The 24,261-nt window shown below is 50.0% G+C and overlaps 4 protein-coding genes across 7 annotated transcripts in view; 2 read left to right on the plus strand and 2 right to left on the minus strand.

Annotated features, from left to right (window-relative positions):
* ITFG2 (integrin alpha FG-GAP repeat containing 2) overlaps positions 1-18,469 on the plus strand; it is an 84,172-nt gene extending 65,703 nt beyond the window's left edge. The window contains exons 14-16 of the mRNA XM_007055680.4: positions 12,717-12,820; positions 14,655-14,739; positions 15,173-18,469. The gene's annotated coding sequence lies outside the window, so the exon portion shown is untranslated. The remainder of the gene's footprint in view (positions 1-12,716; positions 12,821-14,654; positions 14,740-15,172) is intronic.
* TEX52 (testis expressed 52) lies at positions 2,171-7,952 on the minus strand. Its single transcript, XM_027818013.3, has 2 exons — positions 7,121-7,952; positions 2,171-2,429 (listed from the first exon to the last, which is right to left on the minus strand). The coding sequence occupies exons 1-2, from the start codon at positions 7,636-7,638 to the stop codon at positions 2,171-2,173; spliced, it is 777 nt and encodes a 258-aa protein (XP_027673814.2). The 5' UTR covers positions 7,639-7,952.
* On the minus strand, positions 9,713-23,046 carry FOXM1 (forkhead box M1). 4 transcript variants are annotated; one of them, XM_043525845.1, is made up of 9 exons: positions 22,767-23,046; positions 19,964-20,563; positions 19,163-19,311; positions 18,732-18,938; positions 17,921-18,049; positions 17,229-17,273; positions 16,178-16,253; positions 15,443-15,624; positions 9,713-14,700 (listed from the first exon to the last, which is right to left on the minus strand). In XM_043525845.1, the coding sequence occupies exons 2-9, from the start codon at positions 20,517-20,519 to the stop codon at positions 13,639-13,641; spliced, it is 2,406 nt and encodes an 801-aa protein (XP_043381780.1). In that variant the 5' UTR covers positions 20,520-20,563; positions 22,767-23,046; the 3' UTR covers positions 9,713-13,638. The 4 variants fall into 4 exon arrangements, with proteins under 4 accessions (XP_043381780.1, XP_037769156.1, XP_037769166.1 ...); XM_037913228.2 differs by having other exon boundaries at positions 16,178-16,256; positions 22,767-23,042; XM_037913238.2 differs by lacking the exon at positions 22,767-23,046 and adding an exon at positions 22,163-22,650.
* TULP3 (TUB like protein 3) overlaps positions 22,363-24,261 on the plus strand; it is a 94,777-nt gene continuing 92,878 nt past the window's right edge. The window contains exon 1 of the mRNA XM_037913256.2: positions 22,363-22,505. The gene's annotated coding sequence lies outside the window, so the exon portion shown is untranslated. The remainder of the gene's footprint in view (positions 22,506-24,261) is intronic.

The following is a 24,261-nucleotide window of genomic DNA, read 5'->3' on the forward strand; positions in this document are numbered from 1 at the left end:
CTTTATTTATTTATCATATATGTTTGTGCAGTCTGCTGGAGTCCATACTAGTTGGTGTGTTCCAGCTGGCTAGGAATGTCTCAGAGCATTCTAAAGAGGTTTCATTGTTGCAATGAATGTTCTAGTATGCACCTAAGTTGAATTCAACTTGTCATAGCGCTGTGCAGGAGAGCAGTGGATAGAAGAATGCTGACAACTAAGCTGGTTAGACTGGTGTTTTGACCTCATTCTTTGGGATTTTTGTTTAAATATTTAACTCTTAAGAAACTGAATTAGTTTCCACAATTCTTCAGGACACACAATGTACCCTGCTGTCAGCTGAAAGGAACAGTTCTAACTATATTGCACTGCCATGAGGAGTAGAAAAAACAGAGCTATAGCTTTCCTGGGACAGATGTTTCCACAGGGATTTCAGCAAGTAAAGTAGATCCTCTTGGTTCTATTTATGTTGGAGTCCCCGCTGCTGGGTGCTGGAGCCCTGACAGCTGCTTTCACCTTGGAGGGGTGATTGCTGTTTAGTATAATGAAGTCTTTCCCTTCCTTAAGGAGCAAACTCCTATTTTTGCTCCATCTGCCAAGATGCAGGAAGCAATTGTCATGAATTAACTTTACTTCCCTAACACAGTGAGTGCCAAGGCCCTTCCCATCAGTCCAGTATACTGTAGGAGGAATCCCACTTAGGGTGGGCAAGAAAAAGAAGTCGCTTGACTGGAGAGGACTGGTCAGTTGCTCTCCCTTGGTGTGTGCTGTGCCTTTTTTTCCCCAGTATTAGGGCTGGATTTTCAGAGGTGCTGAACACCTGCAGCTCTGACTGACTTCACTTGGACTTGTGGGTGCTCAGCTCCTTTGCAAATCAGGCCCTTAAAAAGATCTCCTTCCCCTAAAAATAAGTCACAGCATACAGGGCTACCTCAAATCTCTCCTAAATGGTGGTCTCAGAATTCTCACATGTAGCATCTCTGTGGAAAGTGCTCGGCCGTAAGAGCAGGGGAATGTTACACAACTGAATCATTCGGTGTGATGTGGTCTGAAGTATTTGCCTAGCCTGTGAGAGGAGGCGGAAGAGGGGAGTTACCACCAGTATGCCAGCTCTTCCTGAGGCAGGAAAATAAAATACTGACTCTGAAGATGGAAAGTTTGATTGACGCAAACCCTGCCCACATATAGAAAGCTGCGCACCAGGTGGAATGAGCCTGCCTCGTGGTTGCATTCCACCCCTCAGGCAAATATGCCTCATGAATCCTCTGCCTAGGTACAACCTTCCCATGTCAGGCAAACTCTCTGTCCCATTGGACCCCATGCTAACTTGTCCCTTTGCCCTGATACCCACCTCACACATATACCCTAAGCTCTCCTCCTGCTACAGAATCCCTTCCCTCAATGCCAGCCAGGCCTTGCACCCAGTTACTGACCCTCCCACTCCCCCATGCCAACCAAGCCACACACCTTCCCCCTACCATTGACCGAAAGACCAAGCGACACACACTGACCAAGCTTTCCTCCCAGTAATAGGCCACTCCCACTCATTGTGACCAAACACTACACACTGCCTTGTTACAGTTCCCATCCACCACAAATCAAACTGAAAGATTCAACCCACCTGCTCATCATTTTATACAAGAATCAAGGGCCTGATCTCTGATGTGGGCAACCTTGAGGAGGGGCAACAGGACTTCCTGGTTGCAGCTGGGGATACCTATAAGCTCAGCACCTACCTGGTTCACAGATGGAAAGAGAAGGAGATCTTCTTGGGCAGGTGCCAGAGACCCTAGGGCTATCGGAATGGAGGTCTGCTCAACAGTAAGCATCCAAAATCCAAGACGCAAAGGGAAATACGGGCAATCAACATGACTTCATACTACCTAAGTGCTGCAGGTGTGCCTCAGTGCTGGGGACTCCCAAGCGCTGTGCTGTTTTAAATGCAAGCTGTTACATTAGTATTTTTGTGGCGGAGGTTCCTGGATGATGATCTTTGATATCAAGTAGCAGAGGTATCTTGCTGTTTTGGGGGTGCCTGATCGCTGGCAGATCCTGCCTGCATCACCAGTGCACACTCAGTATTTGGGGTGCTGGTTGCTGTCCTCTGACATAATGGCTTGTGCAATCCCACGTAGTTGGGTCCCCTGCCTATAGTCCCCAACAGCCCCCTTGAGCCTTAGAGTTAGCCCCTCTAATGTTGTGGGTTCTGTTTGCTGGGAGTGTTATGGTACACTGTTTGTCTCCCAGACACGGCCAACTCCTGGTATTTCTGCAGCAACTCTTCATAGACTGGACTGCTATTCCTCAAGGCAAGTCTCAGTGCTGTCTCTTGGTAATGGGGTTGGAGACTGGGGCAAGGCCAATCCCAACAGTCTCTAGTTGCAGGTCTGACTGGCTGCAGCTGGACACAGAGAGATTGCAGGCCTCTTCCTGCAGTCAGGTGTCTGTATCTGTCCAAAAGGAAGGGAGGATCAATGTGTTAAGTTTCCAAACAGAAAGGTACCTTGCTGTTTTATCCCTGACTTAGCTAGCTCCCAAAGGATTGGAGGGATGGTAGATTATTAGGGCCCCAACTGTAAATATTAATTCTCTCTGTAGAAAGAGGTAATATACTTGGTTACCATGCTGCGCTAGGTAAAGGTCTCCCTGTCTGCTGGAGAACATTCTTCAAGACTGATCCCAGTCACAGGAATAGAGCACCTGCTCCTAGAAGTACAGATCTACTAGCCATTAGCATAATCCCCTGATCAATACTAGGGAGGAGTGATGTCCTGTCCTACAGCCAGGCTTGGCCTGAACCTCCTTGTCTGAAAGGAACAGGCATCTTCCAGGGGCTCCAGCAGGCACAGCAACATGTGTGGGCGTGCAAAGGGGGGAGAGAACAACAAAGAATTAAGGATCTATAGTACTTAGAAAATTTGGCTTTGAGAAATGTTTGCCAGTCACTCAAATACCACTGAGAGCATGCAATTGTTAAAGCTGCTTCACAGAAGTATAATGAGGAATAATGGTATGAAACTCAAGGACTAACATTTAGGCCAAATATCAGGGAGGGAGAAACTTCTTCGTGGAGAGATGCATTAGGGCGGCTGTAAAATAGTCTCCCAAGGGAAGTAGTGGAAGCTTCATCCCTTGGGATTTCTAAGCTAGGCTAGACACAGCACTAGGAAATCTACTGTATTTGAAACAACCCAAGCTGCAGAAATGAGCTAATATGTTTCATCCTTAATTTCTATGATGTGAGTGCTCTCTAGTGGTCATTCTACGTACAGGTTTCAGAGTAGCAGCCGTGTTAGTCTGTATCCACAAAAAGAACAGGAGGACTTGTGGCACCTTAGAGACTAACACATTTATTTGAGCATAAGCTTTCGTGGGCTACAGCCCACTTCATCGGATGCATAGAATGGAACATATAGTAAGAAGATAGATATACATACAGAGAACATGAAAAGGTGGAAGTTGCCACATCAGCTCGAAGAGGCTAATTAATTAAGACGAGCTATTATCAGCAGGAGAAAAAAAACTTTTGTAGTACAGGAAATAGTTGTTGGAACTATTGTGTTGAGCATGAATCCTTTACAGGGAGTGGGGGGTGTCTGAGCCAGGCTTCCACAGCAGGAAGAAGTTGCTTGTTGGTGTGGTGGGGCTTCTCTCCTGGAGTTAGGATTTTCCAAACTCTCCCACCCCTTGCCTTGGGGTGGAGAACACTCCTTCAGCCTTTGGAGAGGTGGGAATATACCCAGGAGTCACTCCAACACCATTGTCAGCAAACAAACCGTCCAAATGGCTCAGCAACATTGGTGCTAGAGTCACAGACCGTGGCACCTTCTTTCCCATGGGCTTGGAGGGGATTCTTGCATGCAGTCAATTGTAATGGGCTGGGGGAGTGCTGAGGTAATATGTATAACTACTACACTCTCCTTTTTCCTGCACTGCAGCTTACTGCTCTGCAGCAGCACAGATCAGAAAAGTATAAAGAAAAAACATACAGAGTTAAATCTCAGACCTATGAACATAAGAATGGCCCTACTGGGTCAGACCAAAGGTCCATCTAGCCCCGTGTCCTGTCCTCTGACAGTGGCCAAGGCCAGGTGCCCCAGAGAGAATGAACAGAACAGGTAATCATCATGTGATCCATCCTCTGTCGTTCATTCCCAGCTTCTGGCAAACAGAGGTTAGGGACACCATCCCTGCCCATCCTGGCTAATAGCCATTGATGGACCTATCCTCCATGAATTTATCTAGTTTTTTTGAACCCAGTTATGGTCTTGGCCTTCACAACATTGTCTGGCAAGGAGTTCCACAGGTTGACTGTGTGTTGTGTGAATACTTCCTTTTATTTGTTTTAAAGCTTCCTTTTATTTGTTATGGTGTGCAAAGTCCCTGGATGTTGGTGTTAACAACATTTGCCAATCCACCTGAGAGAAAGTACCATACAATTTCTTAGTGAACAACCATTTAATATGTACACAAATGTTTGCAAACAGTATTTTTGAATAACTTCTTAAACAAAACTATTAGAGGGTCAAGCTAGTGATGTTACTTATCCAGGCTTCCCCAATATCAACTTTTATACTTTGGTACACACATGCAGATACATTTCCCTCTGAGGTTTGGCACAAAATGTAGGTGTCACCTAGATTCTCCAGAGCCCAAGGAAAACGGCTGCCTCTCAGTACCCTGCCAAACACCTCAGAATCTCCTCAGCAAAACTGTCAGAAGCTCCATGCAGCCAGCAGCAATTCCAGTCCCATAGACAACAGTCTCCACAGTTTCTAGAGCTTCAGCTTCTGTCCAAAGCTGCACAGGTATTAGGACACAGCCTCCACGGCAGACACATCTCTTGGTCCTGCACTGATCAGTCACTAAGTCCAGCAGGCAGTCTGCAACTCCCATATTATAATCCTTTCCTCCTGAACTCAGATTAGCTCTGCTCTCAGAGGATGAATGTGTGGTACCTGCAAGACTGCCTGCCCTTAATGGAAACTTTCAGTACAGCTTTAGAAATAGCTACTAAGTACATTCAGTAACTACCACACTTCTCTTCTAAATATCTGTGTGTTCTTCTAAGGTGCCCTGCTCTCTGCATTTGGCGGTTACACAAGCTCCTAGGGTATGACTACGCAGCCCACAGCACTGAGCCTTCCAGCCCAGGTCAACAGACTCAGGCTAGCAGGGCTTGCTCCAGCACTCTAAAACCAGCTGTGTAGACAGCTCTTTGAAGTTGTGGTTGGAACTCAGGCTCTGAAGCCTACTCCCCCCCCTGGGCTTCAGAGCCCAAGCTCCAGCCTGAGTCATAACTTCAAAGTGCTGTCTATTTTCAGAGTGCCAGCGCGAGCCCCACTACCTTGAGTCTGTCAGTGCAGGCTGAGAGACTTGCTGATGTGGGCTGTGTAGACATGCCATGGTGGCCACACACCCAGGCTGCTTCCTGTACCTGCTGCACATGTCCTCTCCTGTAGCCCTCTACCTGAAAGGCATCCTCATTCTCAAGTAGGAAGAGACCTTGTCAACAGGGGTGTGATCTTCTGCCAGGTCTTGGGCCAACTAAGGTTGTGCTGGGGTGGGGATGGAGAGACCATCCCCTAGCCAGTCAGGGCTCCAAGGGCAGGGATGGTGTTTGCAGCTCAGCTGCTGACATGTGGAATGTTGGCTCCACATTGGGAATGGCATTCCTTGCCAAGGATTAAAGCATGACTCGAGTGAGTGCTCAGGGAACTCAAGCCCAGGATGCTCGGCTCTGTAGGGACTAACCTTTCTCTTCAGTGTTAAGGTTAAGCCTTTTGGAGAAAACTAGGCTGTCCTTGGCAGAGCCAGATTAAGATTTACTGGGACCCTGGGCACAAAGAACATTTGCCCCCCACCCCACTCCTCACCATGGGGCACTGCCCCCTGCTCCTTTTCCCCCCACGACCCTAGTCATGCTGGAATCCTGAGCCAGTCCATGATAAAAGCCGCCCAGGGAACCCGGACTGCTGTGGGCAGCCCTGGAGAGGACATGGGCCAGGGACTGCTTTTGGGCCCCCCACCCAGGGCTCCCCGCAGCAGCCCAGGCTCCCTGGCTGGCTCTTACCGTGGCCTGGCTCCAGCTTCCAGCCTGCCCAGGGGGTGGGTCCCGGGGGGGGGGGAAGATGAGAAGCAGGGGGCAGGGCCACAGTTCTGGCAACAGTGGCCCCCCCACTTCTACACAGGTTCTGGTACACCTGCAGGAGCCCCCAAATTGGCGGGGGCCACTAGGCATGGACCGCATGGGTCCATGCATTAATCCACCATTGGTCCTTGGAGAACTGAAGACAGCATCAGGTTGGGTAGCAGGGAGTACTGAGAATTGTAGTGCTAGGCAGGGGAAGGGGCTATTGGTCACTATTAACACAGGGTTGTATGTGGGAAACTACATGAATTCCCGGCCATAACAGGCTCCATCCTTCCTGTTCTCTGCCAGTGATACAGAAAAGTGTTGTCTCCTGAGGGATAGCCTACTTTGGTCTAATTTTGATTGTTGGGCTTGGTGCGGGGATGGCTGGGTGGTGTTGGTGACCTGTGATACACAGAAGGTCCGACTAGATGACAGAATCATAGAAATGTAGGGCTGGAAAGGACCTTGAGAGGTCATCAAGCCCAATCCCCTGCGATGAGGCAGGACCAAGTAAACCTGGACCATCACTGACAGGTGTTTGTCTAACCTGTTCTTAAAAACTGCAGTGAGGGGGCCTTAACTACCCTCATAGTTAGAAAGATTTTCCCAATATCTAACATAGCTGATAGTCCCTGCTGGTGTTAGAATCTATAACTCCATTATCCCTGAGGCACAGAGCACTGATGACTGTTGCCCAAGATCACACAAATGACTCGGAAACAAGCACTGTTCTAACGCTGTGCACAGTCCATTTGACCTCAGCTGCTCCTGTGGAGGGGAGACACCAGAAGTGTTATCACCACAACGTAACCCAGGAATTATAAAATCAGGGTCTATAAAATCCGCCCAGCTATCCAATGCCAGACAATGGGCAATGCTAGATGCTTCATATGCAGTTGGAAGCCCACCTACCACCAATCCCTTGTGAGCTAGTGGTTAGGTTTCCATGCCCTGCGATGTGCTCCACAGCAACTGATGGGGCACGGCGAAGTCAGCACTCCTTACCGTTTGAAGTCCTGAGGAGGCAAAATATTTCCCTGGCTGTTTAGAGGGGGAGCTCGGCACTCGCTCATCGTCTTCAGTCGCTTGCATTCCTGGAGCTCTTTCTGTATTTGGGCCATAGCTCTTTCCTTATGTTTCTGGTTGAAAAACAGAGCTCCCTGTGTGATGAACTTGAGGTAAGTGTTCCTATCCATCTCTGAGGGAGGCGGGACGGGTGGCTGGGGCATGCAGTATGCCCTGGGAGCAGTAATCCATCGCCACACATTGCTGTCATAAGGTATGTCTGGCCTCGAAGGGAAGAGTGGTGGCAGCCTCCCTACATCCAGCCAGGTGTGATATCCCCAGATGTGCCAGCGGCTAGTGTCTTCCCAGGGGCAGCGCAGTTTCTGACGAACTTTGATCTTGCTGTCTGTGCATGGTGGTCTTGCAACTGCCAGTTTATGATAAGCTCTTGGGGAAAACCCTGGCCATGCGGTATGCCTCTCTTTACACAAGAACTCACGCTCTGCCCAAGTGGTCATTTGCAAAGAGATCCCAGATGAGGCCTAGCTGGGAAAAAGCAGGGAGAAAACATCTGATAAAGCCAACCCTCAGTAAAGATCTCTAGCATCCCAGTGTTCTTGTCACAGCTTGCAGCTCCTGAATACAGTGGGCAGAGTCAGGAACAATTTGCAGTGTTCAGCTGTAAACTTTCCCCACCCAGCTCTGCCAATGCCTCAGTCCTGCCCTGCAACCCCCTGCTATTCCAGTGCTGGGCTCCCCACAAGAGAGAAACAAAACATTTCCGACTGCTATAAACTGAGAGTAATGCAAGGCTTAAAATACTCTCCACCTCACCCACTATCCCAGTAACTAGCAGGCTGTACCGCCAGAAACTTACAGAGTCTCCATGGGGACAATCTCACTAAACAGCACAATCCAGAGATACCTGTTTTCCTCCAAGGGAGGGGGGAGGAGAGTCAGTTCACATCTATCTAAGAGTGTACCTGACACTAGAGGGAGTATCCATACCTTCAGTTTACTTAATGTGAAGGTATGTACCTTCTTGAGGGACCAAATGACCAGGATGCTGTCATTATACAGTTTTCTGCAGTTTGCACTCTCTTCCCTGTGCTGACTGGCTGTTTGCTCCATCTCTTCCCTCCCCTCTGTAACTCCTTCCACCCCCTTCCTCACTGTCTCTACCTCTCCATCCCCCTCTTGTCCTTTGTCTTGCCAGCTAGCTAATCCTCTCCTAACACTGAAAGGGCTGAAATAACAAAACAGATTTAAAAAATGGTGCCATCTCATCATTCACTCTGCTTTGCTCTATCCCTCTCCCCTGCCCTTTGTCTACCTTCTCTATTCAGGTTGTAGGCTTCTTGGGACAGGGGCTATTCAGTTTGTACGGTGCCTGGCACAAGGGGGCGCTGTTCTTAGTTAGCTCCAGGGCACTACCATAAGAAATGAGAAATGTTTAAAAGTCACCAGCATTGCTGTAAACAGCACAAATTACAGACGATTCATTGCAATGGGGCATGCAAGCACAGGGCTCCCACACCCACTCTGCAATGATGTGTCCTGCACAGCATCTTACCTAGCACTGCATGCTCTTTGCGGGTATTGTGCACTGCCACTCTGGGGAGAAAGGAAGCCAATTCCCGCTCTAGGCATCTATTTAGTTCCTAGTTTGAAATGAACCCTTCAGGAAATATGATCTATCATGGACTAGGGATGATACACATAGGGTTCTAGAAAAATTGGACTTAAGCCTCTGGAGTGCAAAAGAAAATGAGATCTTCTCTGTCAATGTGGAATTCAATACAGAATTAAGTCCCCGGCAATTGAAAGACCATTCTCTCAGATCAATAGGTCTCTTCCATAAAGGAAGAACTTCAGGAACAAAAGTAATATTTGCTGACTGTAAAGAGACTGTCTTGCCACAAGCATCCTTCCAGACACTTGGAGAAGTCACTGTTTCTTTTCATGGAACATTTTCCCCAGGCAAACTGGGCACAAAGATCTCACCTTCTTGGGCATCCCAAAGGGCTTTGAGGTGACTCTCCTCTCACAGACACAGCCCATTTCCCATTTAAGGAAGTCCGCAGAGCCCTAGCTCTGTGTGGCATTTGTGTATCTACTTGTTGTTATAGCGACTATAGTACAGTCATACTTACCCACCGATTTTCTATAAAGCTGATAGCAATAGAGCACAGTTCAGACTTTCCCCACAGACGTTTACCTTCTGGGATTTGCAGACAGTTAATGATGCCTAGGTCATAACTTTGAGAGACATTCTAAAGTCCTCCTTCAGGCGAATTACCAGCCCAGCTCCAGAACTGCAGATGGTGAGGTTTCATTTAAACAAAAACAAAATGCTGCAAAGTCTGAAAGAATGACAAAGGCTAAAAAATATTCAAAAGAGAAAAACAATGAGTGGCTGCTCGACACCTCTGCAGGGCTCACTCCTGCTCCCTCTCTCTTCCTTCCATGCCTTGCTCCCCCCCTGCAGACCTAGGATTTAGCTTCATGCTCTCTTGTTTTCCCATCTACCTCTGGGCCTTTGATCTCCTCCTACCGGAGAGCTGCGTTGCACAGATCAATTTCCACAGCAGCCTTGTGATGTCATGTACAGAGAACTATGACTTCAGCTGGGGCTGAAGCAGGAGCATTTGAACTAAGGAATCTTGAAAGGACATTTGTAGGTAAACTAAAAGGAAGAGAGCCCTCTTGGCCCACTGAATGTTTTTCAGTTTCAGAGTAACAATACCTAGCAGTTAAGTAGCACTTTCATCACCTCAAAGCACTCTAGAGACAAGTTTATCTCCTCCTTAGAGATGAGGAAACTTGAGGCTCCCCCAGAAGTTATGGACTTGAAGCAGGAACTATTTGGTTAAATTCTCTGGCCTCTGAAATACAGGTAAAACTAGATAATCATAAGGGTCCCGTCTGGCTTTAAAATCTCTGAGGCACAGACAGGTGAAAATAAGTGGGAATAGAACTCAAGTCTGCTGCTTCTCAGCCACATGCTCAGTCCATTAGAACACAGCTCTCTGACAGGCTTCTTACATGCTTAGCTCTTTGCTGCCCATGCAGACTGAGATTTTCAAAAGCACTTAGCATTGGTCTAACGCTACTCCCATTGCAGTTAATGGCTAAACTCCCTTTAGGCAAGCACTACATTGCTTTTGAAAATCTCACCTTTAGGTCTCGTGCCTTTCTACTTAGACCCATCAGAACTTAGCTCTTCCATTTAGTATTTCAGTGTGAACTGACTAGTGAACTGTTGCATTTTTGCTCTGAAACCAGTGGGAGCTGATTGTATCTCCTTTTCATTTTTGCATTTTCTATTTGAATGCACATTAGTGAACAGAAGCTGCTGCACCTGGTATAATTCCCCTCTGGTGTGTGCCAAAAGGGAGCATGCAATCACAGATATGCTTTTAGGCTGTATTTGTAGATATCACATCATGGAGTGTGGGGGGTGGAGGGGAATAACAGCAGTGTGATCACACTTGGCATATTCTATTCTGGACAGGGTAGATGGAGGGGAGTCAGAAAACAGCAACAAACGTGATTATATAGAGTTTGGGAGGGACATCTGAAGAAGGATTCGAACCTAAATATGTAGGTCTTAGGCAAATGACCACTAAGGAAGAGGCATGAAAGAGCATAACTGGAATATTTGAAAACGTATATAGGTAAATATGGACTTTTAAGTCTCAAGTGGAGGAGGGATACCCAAAACTTGTGTAGAATTAGTTTTCTAAAGACAGGGGAGATATACTTAACTAGCAGGCTGGTGGACCCCAAACATCTTAGCAGGGAAAATGCCCTAACCATGTGAACTATTCACTTTCCACTGATCTTCCTAATGGAAATGATGGAAGCCACATGGTTGGAGACAAGATCAACTAGACTACAGAAAGCACAATTGAGGAAACAGTCCTGCATTGGCCCCAAGGACATGGACAATCTGGAACCTAATATCTTTCATATTTACTTTCTATAATTTTCCCTTGTGGAAGAAAAACCCTACAGTTCATAAATCATGAGTACACTAATTAAGATGGGTAGGACTGGGTCACACTTAGCACTCTATTCTCTGAAGCCATAGACAAAATTCTGAGAATGGTATCTGATGGAGCTGCAAGGGTTTTGTCTCCTTTCCAATAAAACAAAGGGATGAGGGGGAAATGGTGTTATGAAGGTGGAATCATGCTAGGGAAAGCTTAGACTGGACCCTAAAGTCCCACTGGCTAGCACCAGCCTTTGTGGTTGGAAGGCTACTACCAAGTATTGTTAGAAATTCCTGAGATTTGTGTCCCTCTAAATGCAAAGGCTGGTGCTAACCAGTGGGGCTTTATGGTCTAATCTAAGATTTCCCTAGTATGATTCCACCTTAATAAAAATACTAGTCTCCAATCCTCCCGTTGTTTTATTGGTAAGGCTACAAAGCCCTTGCAGCTCTATCTCCCAAAATTAGATTTCAGGAATAAAGGGGGAGATGGGGGAAGGTTATCAAACGCTATATAAAACAAAAAAAAAAATTCAAGAAGTTATTCCCCCCCCCCCCCCCCCCCCCCCCGCTGTGTTAATCTCTGGAACTCAGTGACACAGGATGTCATTGAAGCCAACAGCTTAGCAGGATTCAGAAAAAAGATTAGACATTCATATGGATAACATCTAATTGTATAAGAGTGCTTCTCCTATGGGCATATTATTTTTTAATTGTCCAGTGTGGTGTTTCTTGCACTTTACTCTAAAGCATCTGCTACTAACCTCTCAGAGACAATACACTGAAGCAAGGCTCAGATCCAGTATTAAAATTTTCTATTAAACATGCTTTGGTTAGAATTCCAAACAGTGGCTTGGTGCTAGCCAGGTGTCTCCTAGTCTTTTACTGGCACTCCTACATGTGATACACTGGTGGATCGTCTCCCTGCTCCATGGGTGGACACAGTTGCCACCGTCTCCCTTCTTTCCTGGCTATTTGCTGCTTTCCTTTCATCCCTTGCTTGTTCCTTTTTTTCCACCTCACCCTTCTATTTTTGAAAAATGTATGTTTTTGCTCCCCCTGGCCCCTAAAGCTAAGCTGCATTTAAGATGGGGAGAAGTGGGGAATGGTGACCGTATGAAATCATGATCCTGGAGTTCTCAAAGCTGAGGAAGAAAAAAGCTAAGAGCAGCAGCTTACTGTCTGGATCTTCAGCTCTGGACAGCTACCAGAACAGATCCTAGGAATCTCCCACAATTGTGGGATTTCCCCAAACGTTGGCAGGATGGAACCTGACTCATCCTTCTTTCCCCTTCCGCTCACAGTTCTTTTCTACCCCACATACCTCCTGAATTAGTCTAGGGCTTGCTTTCAGAACTGAATCACAGTGCTAGAGCATGAATATTAGGCAATGGAAATTAACTCCTCATTGCATTGTCTACCTTGAGTGAATTGTTAAAAAGCACTCGCACCAAGAAAGAAAGTTAGAATAGCAGTGCTGGCTCTGACCCTTGAAAGCAGCAACGGCAGCATGTGGCCCAGCGATCCCACCCCCAGTTTATACACAGGAAATGGAAACGGTTTGGTTGAGGTATGTCTGTGTCTTATTTTGTTTTTGAACAGAGGCCCCATCTAAAGTCCTTCCAGGGCACATTCCTTCGTATTACATAAACTCCGGAGGACTGACACCAGCTGCCCTATTACACACTGCAGTGGAAGATACACAAGTGAGTTTCAAGAGACCGCATATTTTTAAGTGAAGATTTTAACATCCATCTTACAATTCCTCTCCACCACTTCAATTGGAATAGACACACACTTGCGGAGGGGTGATCTTTCAACCTCTGCCCCTGCCAACACTCAGAGTGTCCTATGCCAATGTGTTTCTGAAGTGAAAAAAGACCAAAAATGGCATCTTAGGCATTCAACCTGGTTCAGGGGGAAGAGACAGGGACAATGCTTCAAATCAAGCCTTTTACCACCCATTTCTATGCCCATAAAAGTTCTAAAAGAATAAAGTGACATTTATAATTAAAAGCTAATTTAAGGAATGTACAATATTTACAGAGTCATGACAGGCATCTCAGAAAAGTGGAGCAGAGTGAAAGGAAGGGAATTGTACGAGGGAGTTGTTGAGGACAGAGCCAGGAAAGGCTTGGGACTTTCCTCCCTCCAGTAGGTGTACTTTGGAGGGGCCTATCCTCATCGCCTCCAACCCCTTGGATGGCAGGGTGATTCAGCACCCACCTGGAAACCTTCCCTGACAGCTTTTCACAAGGGACTCTGTTTCTCCACTTACTCAGGCCTGAGGCAAGACCAGCCAATAAGCCCCAGCCTGTCCCAGACCAATATTTATTGCAGCTCATAAGTGAGCTCATAGCAGCCAATGGGCCTGTCTGTTTTCCAGCCAAGCAGATCTCAGCACAGCCCAGTATTCCCAATGGGAATAAGTCAAAACCACATTATGGGCCCCTGCATATCCCATCTAAGCAAGTCTCAGTAGAGCCCAGTGTCCATTACAGCTTGGGAATAAGCCAAACACAGCCTATCTCAGTTCAGGAATAAACTGAGACCAGCTCATCTCTTGCCCCAGGATGTCATCCTCTAGGCCAGAAAAGCTGATATCCAGCAGGATTTTGCTCAGGCTGTTGTTCATGGTGTCCAGAACCAGGCCCTCCATGAGAGACTGGTTCTCAGGAAGTCCAGAGGCTGGCAATTCCGGGGATGATTGCTTGGTGGATTCAGGATTGGAAGCAGGAGAGCTTGTGAGGGGCCCGGAAACCATGTCATTGGACTCTGTTTGGAGAAGCTGTTGAGGGGAGTCAAACAAGGAGTTTTTAAGGGGAGTGCTGTTGAAGCCCAGCAAGTCCAAGTTCTCTTGGAGGGATGTGAATGGCACCTGAGGGGTTCTCACGGGGCTGAAGTCCAGCTCACTGCTTTCCTTAGCAATGGGTGCAAGTCTCCAGGAGTCAGGGCCCCCCATTGGTGGAGTAGCAGTTGGGACTTTGCTCGGGGTGGAGGAAACTGGCAGCTTGCAGAACATCTCCTTGACTGGTGTTTTAAAGGGGCCACCCTCCTCCTGGGAGCAGCTGAGCTCCAGAGACTGGGTTTCCTGCAGGAAAGGAAGGTCCAATGTCAGCCTGAAGGAGTCCGAGCCACTACTCTCTGGCAGAACCAGGACTGGCTCTTCTGAGCAAGGTAGCACTAGGTGCTGTTTCCTTCTGGACCTGCCCATCTTCCGCCTCTTTATAATCACTGTGTCAGATACGCCGCGGGGCGGGGACTTCAGCACAGTGAAGTGTTTCTCCCGCTTCACACATGGTACTGGGAGCAACAGGCCTGGCTCTTCATCAGACTGCACTGGTTCCTCCTTTATAGACAAGACTGGGGGGAATGAGGGCAGCCATTTGTCAGGACAGCAGTCCTCCTTCTCCTCCTTTATACACAGGGCTGCAGGGAAAGAGGCTGGCGCTTCACCAGGCTGGGAGTTGTTCTCCTTTACAGATTGGGTTGGGGCAAATGGGGACGACCTTTCATCACAGTGACTCTTCTCCTTCACAGGCCCCGTGGGCAAGAATGAGGATGGCTCTTCAGTGGACGGCAACACCTACACGGGAAGCACAGAAGTGAGGAATGACGCACTACAGTGAGTAAGCAGGGGTCTAGAGAAAAAAAAAATCACAAGGCAGGAAATGCAGCAGGAAGAAGAGGGGCAGTAGAGCTTTGGGATCAGGCGGAGGGGGAAAGGAAGGCACATTGCTGAAGTCAGTGGCAATAATGTGATTAGATAGAGAGGAGCCGGCAAAGCGCACGGAGTGGATCTTGGCACAGCACCAACAGATGATGTCCCTAGAGAGCAGTATTTCTGGGGAGGCGCTGTGAACCCAAGGAGTGTTGTGGTTGGGGGATGCAGGTAGTGAGGAGGGCTGGGCGCTTCTGAAAGAGGCAAAAACCACACTCTTCAAAATGTAAAGGGAGACGAGAATGGGTCAAGAGAACAATGCAGTTCCATTAGGAACTGAATGAAGGCTTGAAAAAAGGAGAGAATCCATGTTGCTCCTGTCTCTGGTTATTTGTAGCTGGAGAATAGAGGAGTCGTTCATTCACACTCTGAGAGAAGAATCCCTGTGTGAAGTAAAAAGCAGCCTACCCATGACAAGACAACTAGAGGAGAACAGTCACCTTAGGAATGGGGGATGGAAGGCAGGTGCAGCCAAGCGCCAGCCAGCACCAGTCCCACCACTGTAAGCATGGACGTTTGACAGCAGTAGCGAGAGTGGGCAAAAAAACCCTGTGGAGAGCAGGGGAGACTGGCACCACAGAAGCCCAAGGCTAGCAGAATCACTAACCTTTGGAGCAATGCGTACACGCTTGCTGCTCCGGATAGACTCTGAGCCACTGAGGGAGGCTCCCTGGGCCATGGGCTGAGGCACCTTCAGGGAGGACTGCAGGATGAGAGGTTGGCTCACAGGAAACTGGATTGGAACCAGGTAGGAGCTGACGCGAGGAAGCAAAGGCTTCATCTTTCGGCCTGGAAGGGAAGAGACTGGATCAGCTAGCGTCTTGCTCTGGGGAGCCTCTTCATCTCCCCCCACCACACGCCAGGCACTAGACAGTCAAGAGATGGGGAGCTTGAACCATCCTCATTCCCAGAAAATAACTAACTAATTCCAGGGAGGGGCTCACCCTGCCCCTGCCTTTTCTGCATAGTTATGGGGATGCAAGTCCTGAGCCGAAACCCAGCAGAACCCAGGAGCTCCAGTTAACAACCACCCCCAACTCAAGGTGTCTTGGGTTGGGATACTGCTCCCCACAGAGCTCAGCTCCTACTCCCTTTGAGCACCGGCCCCTGTATCAGGTCTCCCCCCCACCCCCAGACGTCTTCTCTCAGATGCAGCAGCCCTGCCCTCAGCTCCAAACCTGTCAGACAGGAGCGGCCATGGCAAGCCTGCGAGCAGGCAATGCTGGACAGCAATTTCCATTTCTTTTCCTACAGGCTGGGAATGGCAGTTCGGGATCAAGCGCCCATCACCCTGGTTAGGGGACTGGCTGTCTTTCTGTCCAAGACAGATGCACACACTCACGTGCATTCTGCGGCTCAGTTTTGTTGCTGCTGTTGCCCCCTGTGTTCTTCTGGAGTTCTGGAATGTGTCGTTTTTGCTGCTATGGTCATTGGGGGATAAGAAAGAGGAGAAAAGAGAGTTAAAGAGAAGAACCCATCTCTGTTCGACTGCCTCACTTAGGAATGTGGATCCAGAGGCCTGTGCTGAGCTAGTGCCGAGAGAGCAACCGTTACCACCCTGAGACCGTGTGCCACCTGCCATTGCATGCCCATGACATCCCTCTGCCAGCTGCCACACAAAAGCCTTGTGGAGGGTGAGCTGGCATGATGGAGCTTCTCCAGCTGTGGTCTCTGCTGCAGGAGAAATGACCTGATTTTGGTGTCCTCTCTGCCTGAGGAAAGGTGAACAGTACAGCTTTACAGCGTGTAGTGTCTTTCATACAAACCATAGCCCAAAATGCTCAAGTGGAACAGCAGAGCGAAAGAGGAATTGAAGATCTAAGCAGGTGAAAAGAGGGATGCGGTTGGAAAGGAAATGGAGACAAGTCTGGCTAGCTGCTTGCACATCTGTTATCGCTATACTGCTGGAGGTGAAGGAGGCAGCACCAACTTCCATCTGGCCAAGAGTCATGGTGCTTCCAGGGAGAAGAAAGCAGTGCACAGAGATTTTGCCCTTCCTGAAGCCACAGCCCAGAAAGGAGAGGAGCTGCTGCCAGGGAGGGTTGTACCTGAAACTTCTGGCTGGGTTTGTTCTCTGGAGACACATTTCATGCCAATATGCAGCTGCCGGCACCTCGCTGCGCCTATAGATATGCGCAGGTAGCTGTTATATACTTCTGCAAATATCCATCCATCATTATCGGGTCTTCACCAGCTAGTGCATTTTCTGCAGCAGTTAGAAACTTGGCCCTCCATTATATCAGGCATGCCTCCTTCCCCAAAAAGGTGTGCAAGGAGCTATTGGACTGGCAGCTGCGGTGACTCATTCCCCCTCCCCAAGCATCCTGTCCTTTCCTGCAATCACTGGCAAAAGGAAAAGCAGCCCAAGCCCCGAGTCAGAGGGAAAGTCTTACTGATTCAGAGTACTCAGGCGATGTTGGTGACCCCGCATCCAGCGGCTGGTGGCAGCAAGGCATCAGGAGGGAGAAAAATAAGAGGAAGTTACCAACCAAAGGGGGAAAAAGTATGGGACATTAACCCTTGCACAAAGTTCCCAAGTAGGAACATCCAGCTGCCCACCCACCAGGGAGAAAACACAGGAAGCGTTCACCCTGCCTGCTCTGAAAATCATTGCAGCAAGAGAAGGTCTCCATTCCTTTCACAAAGGGACCCCTTCCACAGCCCCCAGGTGACACAAGGCAATTCTGCCTGCATGGCTGGTCAAACACAACTATGCAGTGCATTAAAGGCCCAACCCAACTCTCATTTAAGTCAATGGGAGTCTTTCCATTAGCTACCATGTGAGTTTGCATCAGTCAAAACAGCTGGTTGAAAGCTTATTCTACCTCTTTCACTATTCACATTGCTACGCTGCGCCTGGAGAGCCCTGTTGCATCAAAGGTGCTCCAGCCCATCCAGGCTACCTCCAGCTTCAAAACAGGGAACCCGCTACTTGTAAAGTTAATAGTGACTTTGTTCTCTAGAAGTTGGACTGAGGCCACATGCCAAGAGGGCTTCACCTCCCTGTTGAAATCAGATGCAACCAGATGTCCTGGCATTCCGGAATTGGGAAGGCTACCTGTTTTCCTTCCCAGGAGCCCCTCACCTTGAACACTTGGTCCAGCGTCAGATAGCGATTGGCATCAGGGTGGATCGTCCAGAAGGAGATTTTACCATTGGCAGACGTCTCCCGGACAAACATATCGTGAAGTGATAGATTGTGTCGAATGGAGTTCTAGGTGGAGAGGAAAGATCTTAATAGGTTTTTGGTAACCAAGCATAGGTAGGACCCTAAGACACTAACCCAGGCAGGGGAATGCCCCCCTGGCAGACCGCGGCCCTTCATGCTCACCTGGTACCCAGTTATATCCCCATCACTAAAGTCCCTTAATGCCCCCGCCAAAGATATTCCAGCTTCCTGCCCAGTAACCAGCCAGCCCTCTCCCCTGCCTGAGAGGAGTTGAGAGAGGATGCTAGGGTGTTTGAGATGGAAAACGGAATATCAGGAATTGAAGAGGGCCCTTAGTTTGAAACTATTTTCCATCCTGTTTCATGGGCTGCTTGTTCCTTTGGATGAAGGAAAAAAAAAAAAAAAAAAAAGCAATTCTCCAAGCAAGCAGCCCCCTCGTGTGAGGGCTGGTCTATACTAACGCTGTAAATCAACTTAAGTTATGCTATGTAACAATGTTCGACCTATAGCGGTGTCTACTGCTGACTTACCTTCCCGCCTCTTGGGGAGGTGGAGTACAAATCTCAACGGGAGAGCACTCTGCCATCAACTTTACCAGACCTGCTAAATCGATACCGCTGCATAGATTGCAGCAGTGCTGATTTAGCTGGAAGTATAGACAAGCCCTAAAACTCTGTCGCCCACACCTAGGGGTGGAGTCAGATGCATCCTCAACAGAACATGTTACCTTCCAGCCCGGCTTGGCCACATATTTGAAATAAGGGAAATGGTCCTCAATCCAGGTATAGATATCCTTCAGGGTCATGCGCTTCTTCTCAGTGCTGTTGATGGCAAACTGGATCATGGCCATGTAGGAGTAGGGGGGCCGTTCTGATACCGGGTCCTGCCACAAGGAGGAGGAGGTAGCAGTAGCAGCAATGGAGTCTTCTTCAGTCTGGAAGAAGAAAGGAGGAAACAGTGTGAAAGTTGCAGGGGCCCAGGAAAGTTCCAAGGAAGTTCCTCTTAGCCGGAGGACTCTGCTGCACAGATCAACTTGGCGGAGGCTCAGGTTACCCAGATTTTGTCATGTCTGCTCCCTTTGAGTGTTCTCACCCACATTCCTGTCTTCAGTTTCCAGAGGTTTACTCTATTATGTACCCCACCATCTCCCTCCCTTACCTTGATCCTCTCCTGCACAGGTGTCTGGTTCTCCTTCTCCATCTCTTGTTTCACAGTACAGGGGCCCAGCCCATCAGAGCTCATCTTCCCTAGCCATTGGATGTTAGTAAGACTGTTATCCAACCCGCTGCTTGTTGCCTCTCCACTGCCTGCAGGGAAACAAACCAAGAGCCCTGCTCATTCACCTGCTGCCATCCCAGATACCTAAAGAGAGGCCCCAGCCAGGTCTCCCAAAATGGGCCCAAGTTCCCCATCTCGAACTAGAGGCACAAGATGGAGCTCTGAGGCTAAAGCATCTTGTGGATCTAGCCAGAGCTCCTGATTTAGCTGTGGATCAGCCCAATTGCTGGAAAGGCTCCAAACCTAAAAATCCCAAATTGGATCTGAACCTCCATCTGCCCTGGCCCAGAGCGAGTTCTGAGCGCAGTGCTTAAAAAATGTCCCCAGACATTTACTAGCCAACAAACTAAACATCTTTGTCCCAGGCAGCAAAATCCTTTGCTCCTGTAGTTCTGACCCCCGCACCTCCCATTCTGTCAGTGTACCAAAGTCTTGACCTGTAACACACCCTGCAAACTCTATGGGAAACACCATGCCCTAAGATCACTGATTTTGACTTGGATTCAGTATCTGAACCCCTGTCACCATATGTAGAAGGCTAATACACTAACCAGCTGGGCTGCTTAAAATTTCACATTTTTCACCACTGAACTCTTCCATATTGAGCAAGGCACAGGCCTCCCACACCCACCCACCTCTCGTTGCACTTAAGAGGCCAACAGAAGGGAACAGGCTACGTACTGTTTCCTTCCTGTTCTTGTCCTCCCATGGAATTGGCTAGTGGAGGCCACAGTACTGCCCTTTCCACAGTTTTGTCAGGGTTTTGTTCGATGTTCTTCTCTCCACCCTGACAATCTGCTGGTCTGGTCCCCTTTGTTGCTGTGCTCGTCTCATCCTTTGATTGGAGCTTCTGCTGAGTTGCTGCTGAGCCTGTGGGGCGAGAGCTGCCCCCACTGCTGATAAGAATGAACTTGTTGGGCCCATTGCTGCCACATTCTTTCCCCTTGGCTGTCAGAGCCTCGATGATACTCTGGATGTCAGCATTGGGAGGGATGATCACCACCTGGGTGTTGGGCATGGTTGGGTGATTAATGATCTTTATTCCTGCTGGGAATTTCTGGGTGACACACTCCACTCTGTCCCTGGGTTTGTCCCCTCTGCTATGCTCCTGCTTGGGGGCTCCTTTACTCTCCCCATCCGGTTCATCTCTTGCTGGAGAGTTGGATGCATTGCCATCCGGGAGGGACAGTTTTCGTCTCTTGAGAATCAGGGGCCTGCGAGGGCTGGTCCTCATCATTGGTCTGTACAGTCGCTCTCCATTGAAGACTACAAGAACAGACCCTGCAAAACATAAGACAGAGCATGAAAGAGGAGCTGTGGGCCTGGAACATATAGGAAAGGAATCAATTGTCTCTCATGCAAGGTACGCAATCAGCTGGTGTATGAGGGGCTTTCCACTCCATAGTCGTAGTCCCAAGGGTGGAAGATTCCTCACCACCTGTCTTGTGACTAGGGGACAGTCCCTATGCTCATAAAATTGCATACTACATCCATGCCAGGGAAAAGAAGAACAGATCAGAACAGACTGTTGGAAAAACAGCCAGCACTTTCTTCCCTCCTTATTTATCGACACACACCGTCATGAAAACCCCACACAAATGACCAGCACCAAGTAAATAATTTGCATGATAACTGAGGCTCTCAAACCACACCCGTGAGGTTAGTGTTATCATACCTGTTTAATAGATGGTCAACTGCTTAAAACACCATAAATTAGGGGGGTTTTAACCCATGGAAGCTTGAAATAGATGTATTAGAAGCCAGGCACTTCCCTTAGCACTGTGCAGAACTAAATCAATCATCCTCAAATGGCACAATAAACTTCCTAATCTGGACTTTATGGATGGTAAATAATTTTAAAATTTAGAACTGGGGGGATAAATGGCCAGACCAGAAATAGTGATTTGGAGAAAAGATAATTGGTTGCCCTTATATGAACACCGGTTGCAGATATGGGAGTTGTGGCGAGTGGAGCTTAGCTCTTGCACAGGAAATCTTCTGTGGAACAACAGTGCTTGCACTATGCATATTGCGTATGGTAGATTAAGCATTAACCAAAATGGAGAGGATTTCACATCAGTGGAGCCGATCCAGCCTGTTAGTGTCACAAAATTCTCAGAGAGGGTCGTTTGTATTGTCATAAAAGGGCAAAACCAAAACGGACAATAAAATAAACTACAACTCTTCCTACATGATAGAGGCCAGCCACACATCCAACCCCGGCCTCTTTCTAGCAGTTAGAGATGCTCAGAGAGGCTCGCCAACAGGTATCCTCCACATGCTACAGAGGTTAGGACGACTGTCCTACCTGTCACTTAGAGACCCCTCTGTGAGGTTATGGGAACCCCCGCGCCCGCGGTGTCACGCAGAGAGGGCCAGGGCAGAACCATCCCCCTCAGAGAGCGCAAGAGAGTGATGACAACCCCGCAGGTTGCCCAGAGAGCTCTGTGGGAGGAAGCAGCTTCCTAGATTCCCTGGACACCACTGACAAAGGCCTTGCAGCCTCCTGGCTGCCTGCGGGGCGGGAAGGAACAGGCCACGGCCATGCCTACAATGGGAATTCTCACCCGTCCCTTCCCCCGCCTTGCCCTGCCCTAACCCCAAACCTAGCCCATCCCGTTCCCCAGTCCCTGCTCCCCCACCCGTGTTCCCCAGATGCCTGCATCCACCGGTCCCCGGTTCCTCTCCAGCCTCCAGCCCAGGTCTTACACCCTCTCTCCCCCCCGCACCACCTACCTTGCCACCACAAACCCCACTGATCCCCTTTTCCTTCCCGGACCCCAATAAATCCCCGCCCAGCCCCCGCAGCAAAGCCCCTTCCTCCTGCCTGATCCCCGCCCCGCGGCCTGGCCCTTCGGCCCCTCCCAGCCCCACTCTCACCCCGGTGTCCGGGGGGGGGGAGGGGGTCGCGCGCCCCGCTGCCTCCCCGCAGGGACCCGGCGCCGCCGGGCTCCGCTGCTGCGCTCGGCCCACGGAGGCCGTTCGTTTCGTTTCGCGGTTTGAATTTGGCGCCCGGCGGCCCGTTGGCGTCACGTGCGGGGACGGGGCCAATGGAGGTCGGGCCGGGGGGGCAGAGCGTTCCATCCGGGGCCGCAGCTGGCCAATGAGCGGCCGCGCCCGGGGGTGCCGACACACTGGTGACCCCGGCAGGAGCCGGGGCCGGACGGGATGCGAGGCGAGGCCGGTTCTCTCCCTCTGCGCGCGGCGCAGCGGCCTTCCTGAGGTGCCCGGGCGGGGCGGGCGCCGCTGGTCTCGGGGCAGAGCTCGGCCCACGTCCCCTCCTCTGAGTGGGGGGGCTCCAGCTCTGCCCCTCCCCCCCCCGCGGGCTGGGTCGTGCCTCTCGCCTGGGCCCCGCGCGCCTTTGCCCGCCTCACGCCGCCCCCTCTCCCGCTGGAGCGGCTCTGCGACCCCGGTGCCTGCGCTGCCCCCCCCGCCCCCCAGCCAGGCCGAGGACCCGTCCAACGAGCGATGACGGCTGGGTAACCTCTGCCTGCGTGCCGCCCGCTGCTGAGCCTCTGGTCTGCGTGTCGGGTGGCGTCAGCTGCCCGCTGGGTTGGTGTGTGAGAAGAGCCCGCTGGGGCCGGGCCGGGCGGGGCGGGGCCGGGGTGGGCAAACTACTGGCCCCGGGGCCACGTCCGGCCCTGAAGCTCCCGCCGGGGAGCGGGGTCCGGGGCTTGTCCCACTCTGTGGGTGCCCTGGCTCCGTGTGGCTCCCAGAAGCAGCGGCGTGTCCCGCTTCTGGCTCCCAGGCGTAGGGGCAACCAAGGGGCTCCGCGCAATGCCCCTGCAGCTCCCATTGGCCGGGAACCACGGCCAATGGGAGCTGCAGGGGTAACACCTGCGGACAGGGCAGCGCACAGAGCCACCTGGCTGCGCCTCCACCTAGGAGCCGGAGAGGGGACATGTTGCTGCTTCCATGAGCTGCTTGAGATAAGCGCTGTCTGGAGCCTCCAGCCCTGACCCCCTCCCACGCCCCAGCCCTGATCCCCCTCCTGCCCTCTGAATCCCTTGGTCCCAGCCCGGAGCACCCTCCTGCACCCATAATCCCTTATCCCCAGCCCCACCCCAGAGCCCTCACCCCTCCCACACCCCAACCCCCAATTTCGTGAGCATTCATGGCCTGCCATACAATTTCCATACCCACATGTGGCCCTCGGGCCAAAAAGTTTGCCCACCCCTGGCATGGGGGGAGAGAGAGCACTGGCGTGTGTGGGTGTGTGTATGTAGAACAGTGGTCCCCAAACTTTGCAGGGTTGCACTCCCGCCTCTTGCCCCTGTCCACCCCTGAGCCGGTGGGGCTGTGGCTCGGCAGGAGTGCAGATAAGGGTAAGGGGGCCGGGGCTGCAACTGTGGGTGGCGGTGCAGAGCCATGGCCGGGAGCAGAGCTGGGGCTTGGGTTGGAGCGGAGCTGGGTGGCAATCCCTCCTCGCCAGCTTGTGTGTATGTGTGTGTCTAGCTAGTACTGGGGGGAGGTGGGGGGAGTATAAAGTAGCTGGCTGTATAAGTATATACACACACCCCAGCAAGGGTCATCAAAGGCAATAAGAAGTGGATCTTTAAATACAGTAAGAGAAAGACAAAGGAAAGTGTAGGTTTTTTACTTAGGAGGGAAGGAGAGCTAATAACTGAACGTTAAGAAAGTTGATGTGTTTATTGCTCAGTTTGCGTCAGTCTTCACCAGATAGGTTAATGGTGATCAGATACCCAATATAATTAATATTAAAGACAAGGGGGAAGGAATGCAAGCCAAAATAAGAAAAGAACAGATTAAAGAATATTTAGATAAGCTAGATGTATTCAGGTTGGCAGGTTGTATTCATTTTATGGTATTTAAGGCATTAGCTGAACCAATCTCCGAATGGTTAGTAATTATCTTTGAGAATTCCTGGAGGCCAGGGAAAGTCCCAGAGGATTGGAAAAGGGCAAACATAATACCCATTCTTTTAAAAAAGAGGACTTGGGGAATTATAAACCCATCAG

This window comes from Chelonia mydas, chromosome 1 (assembly GCF_015237465.2).
Source record: "Chelonia mydas isolate rCheMyd1 chromosome 1, rCheMyd1.pri.v2, whole genome shotgun sequence".
Taxonomy (NCBI): Eukaryota; Metazoa; Chordata; order Testudines; family Cheloniidae; genus Chelonia; species Chelonia mydas.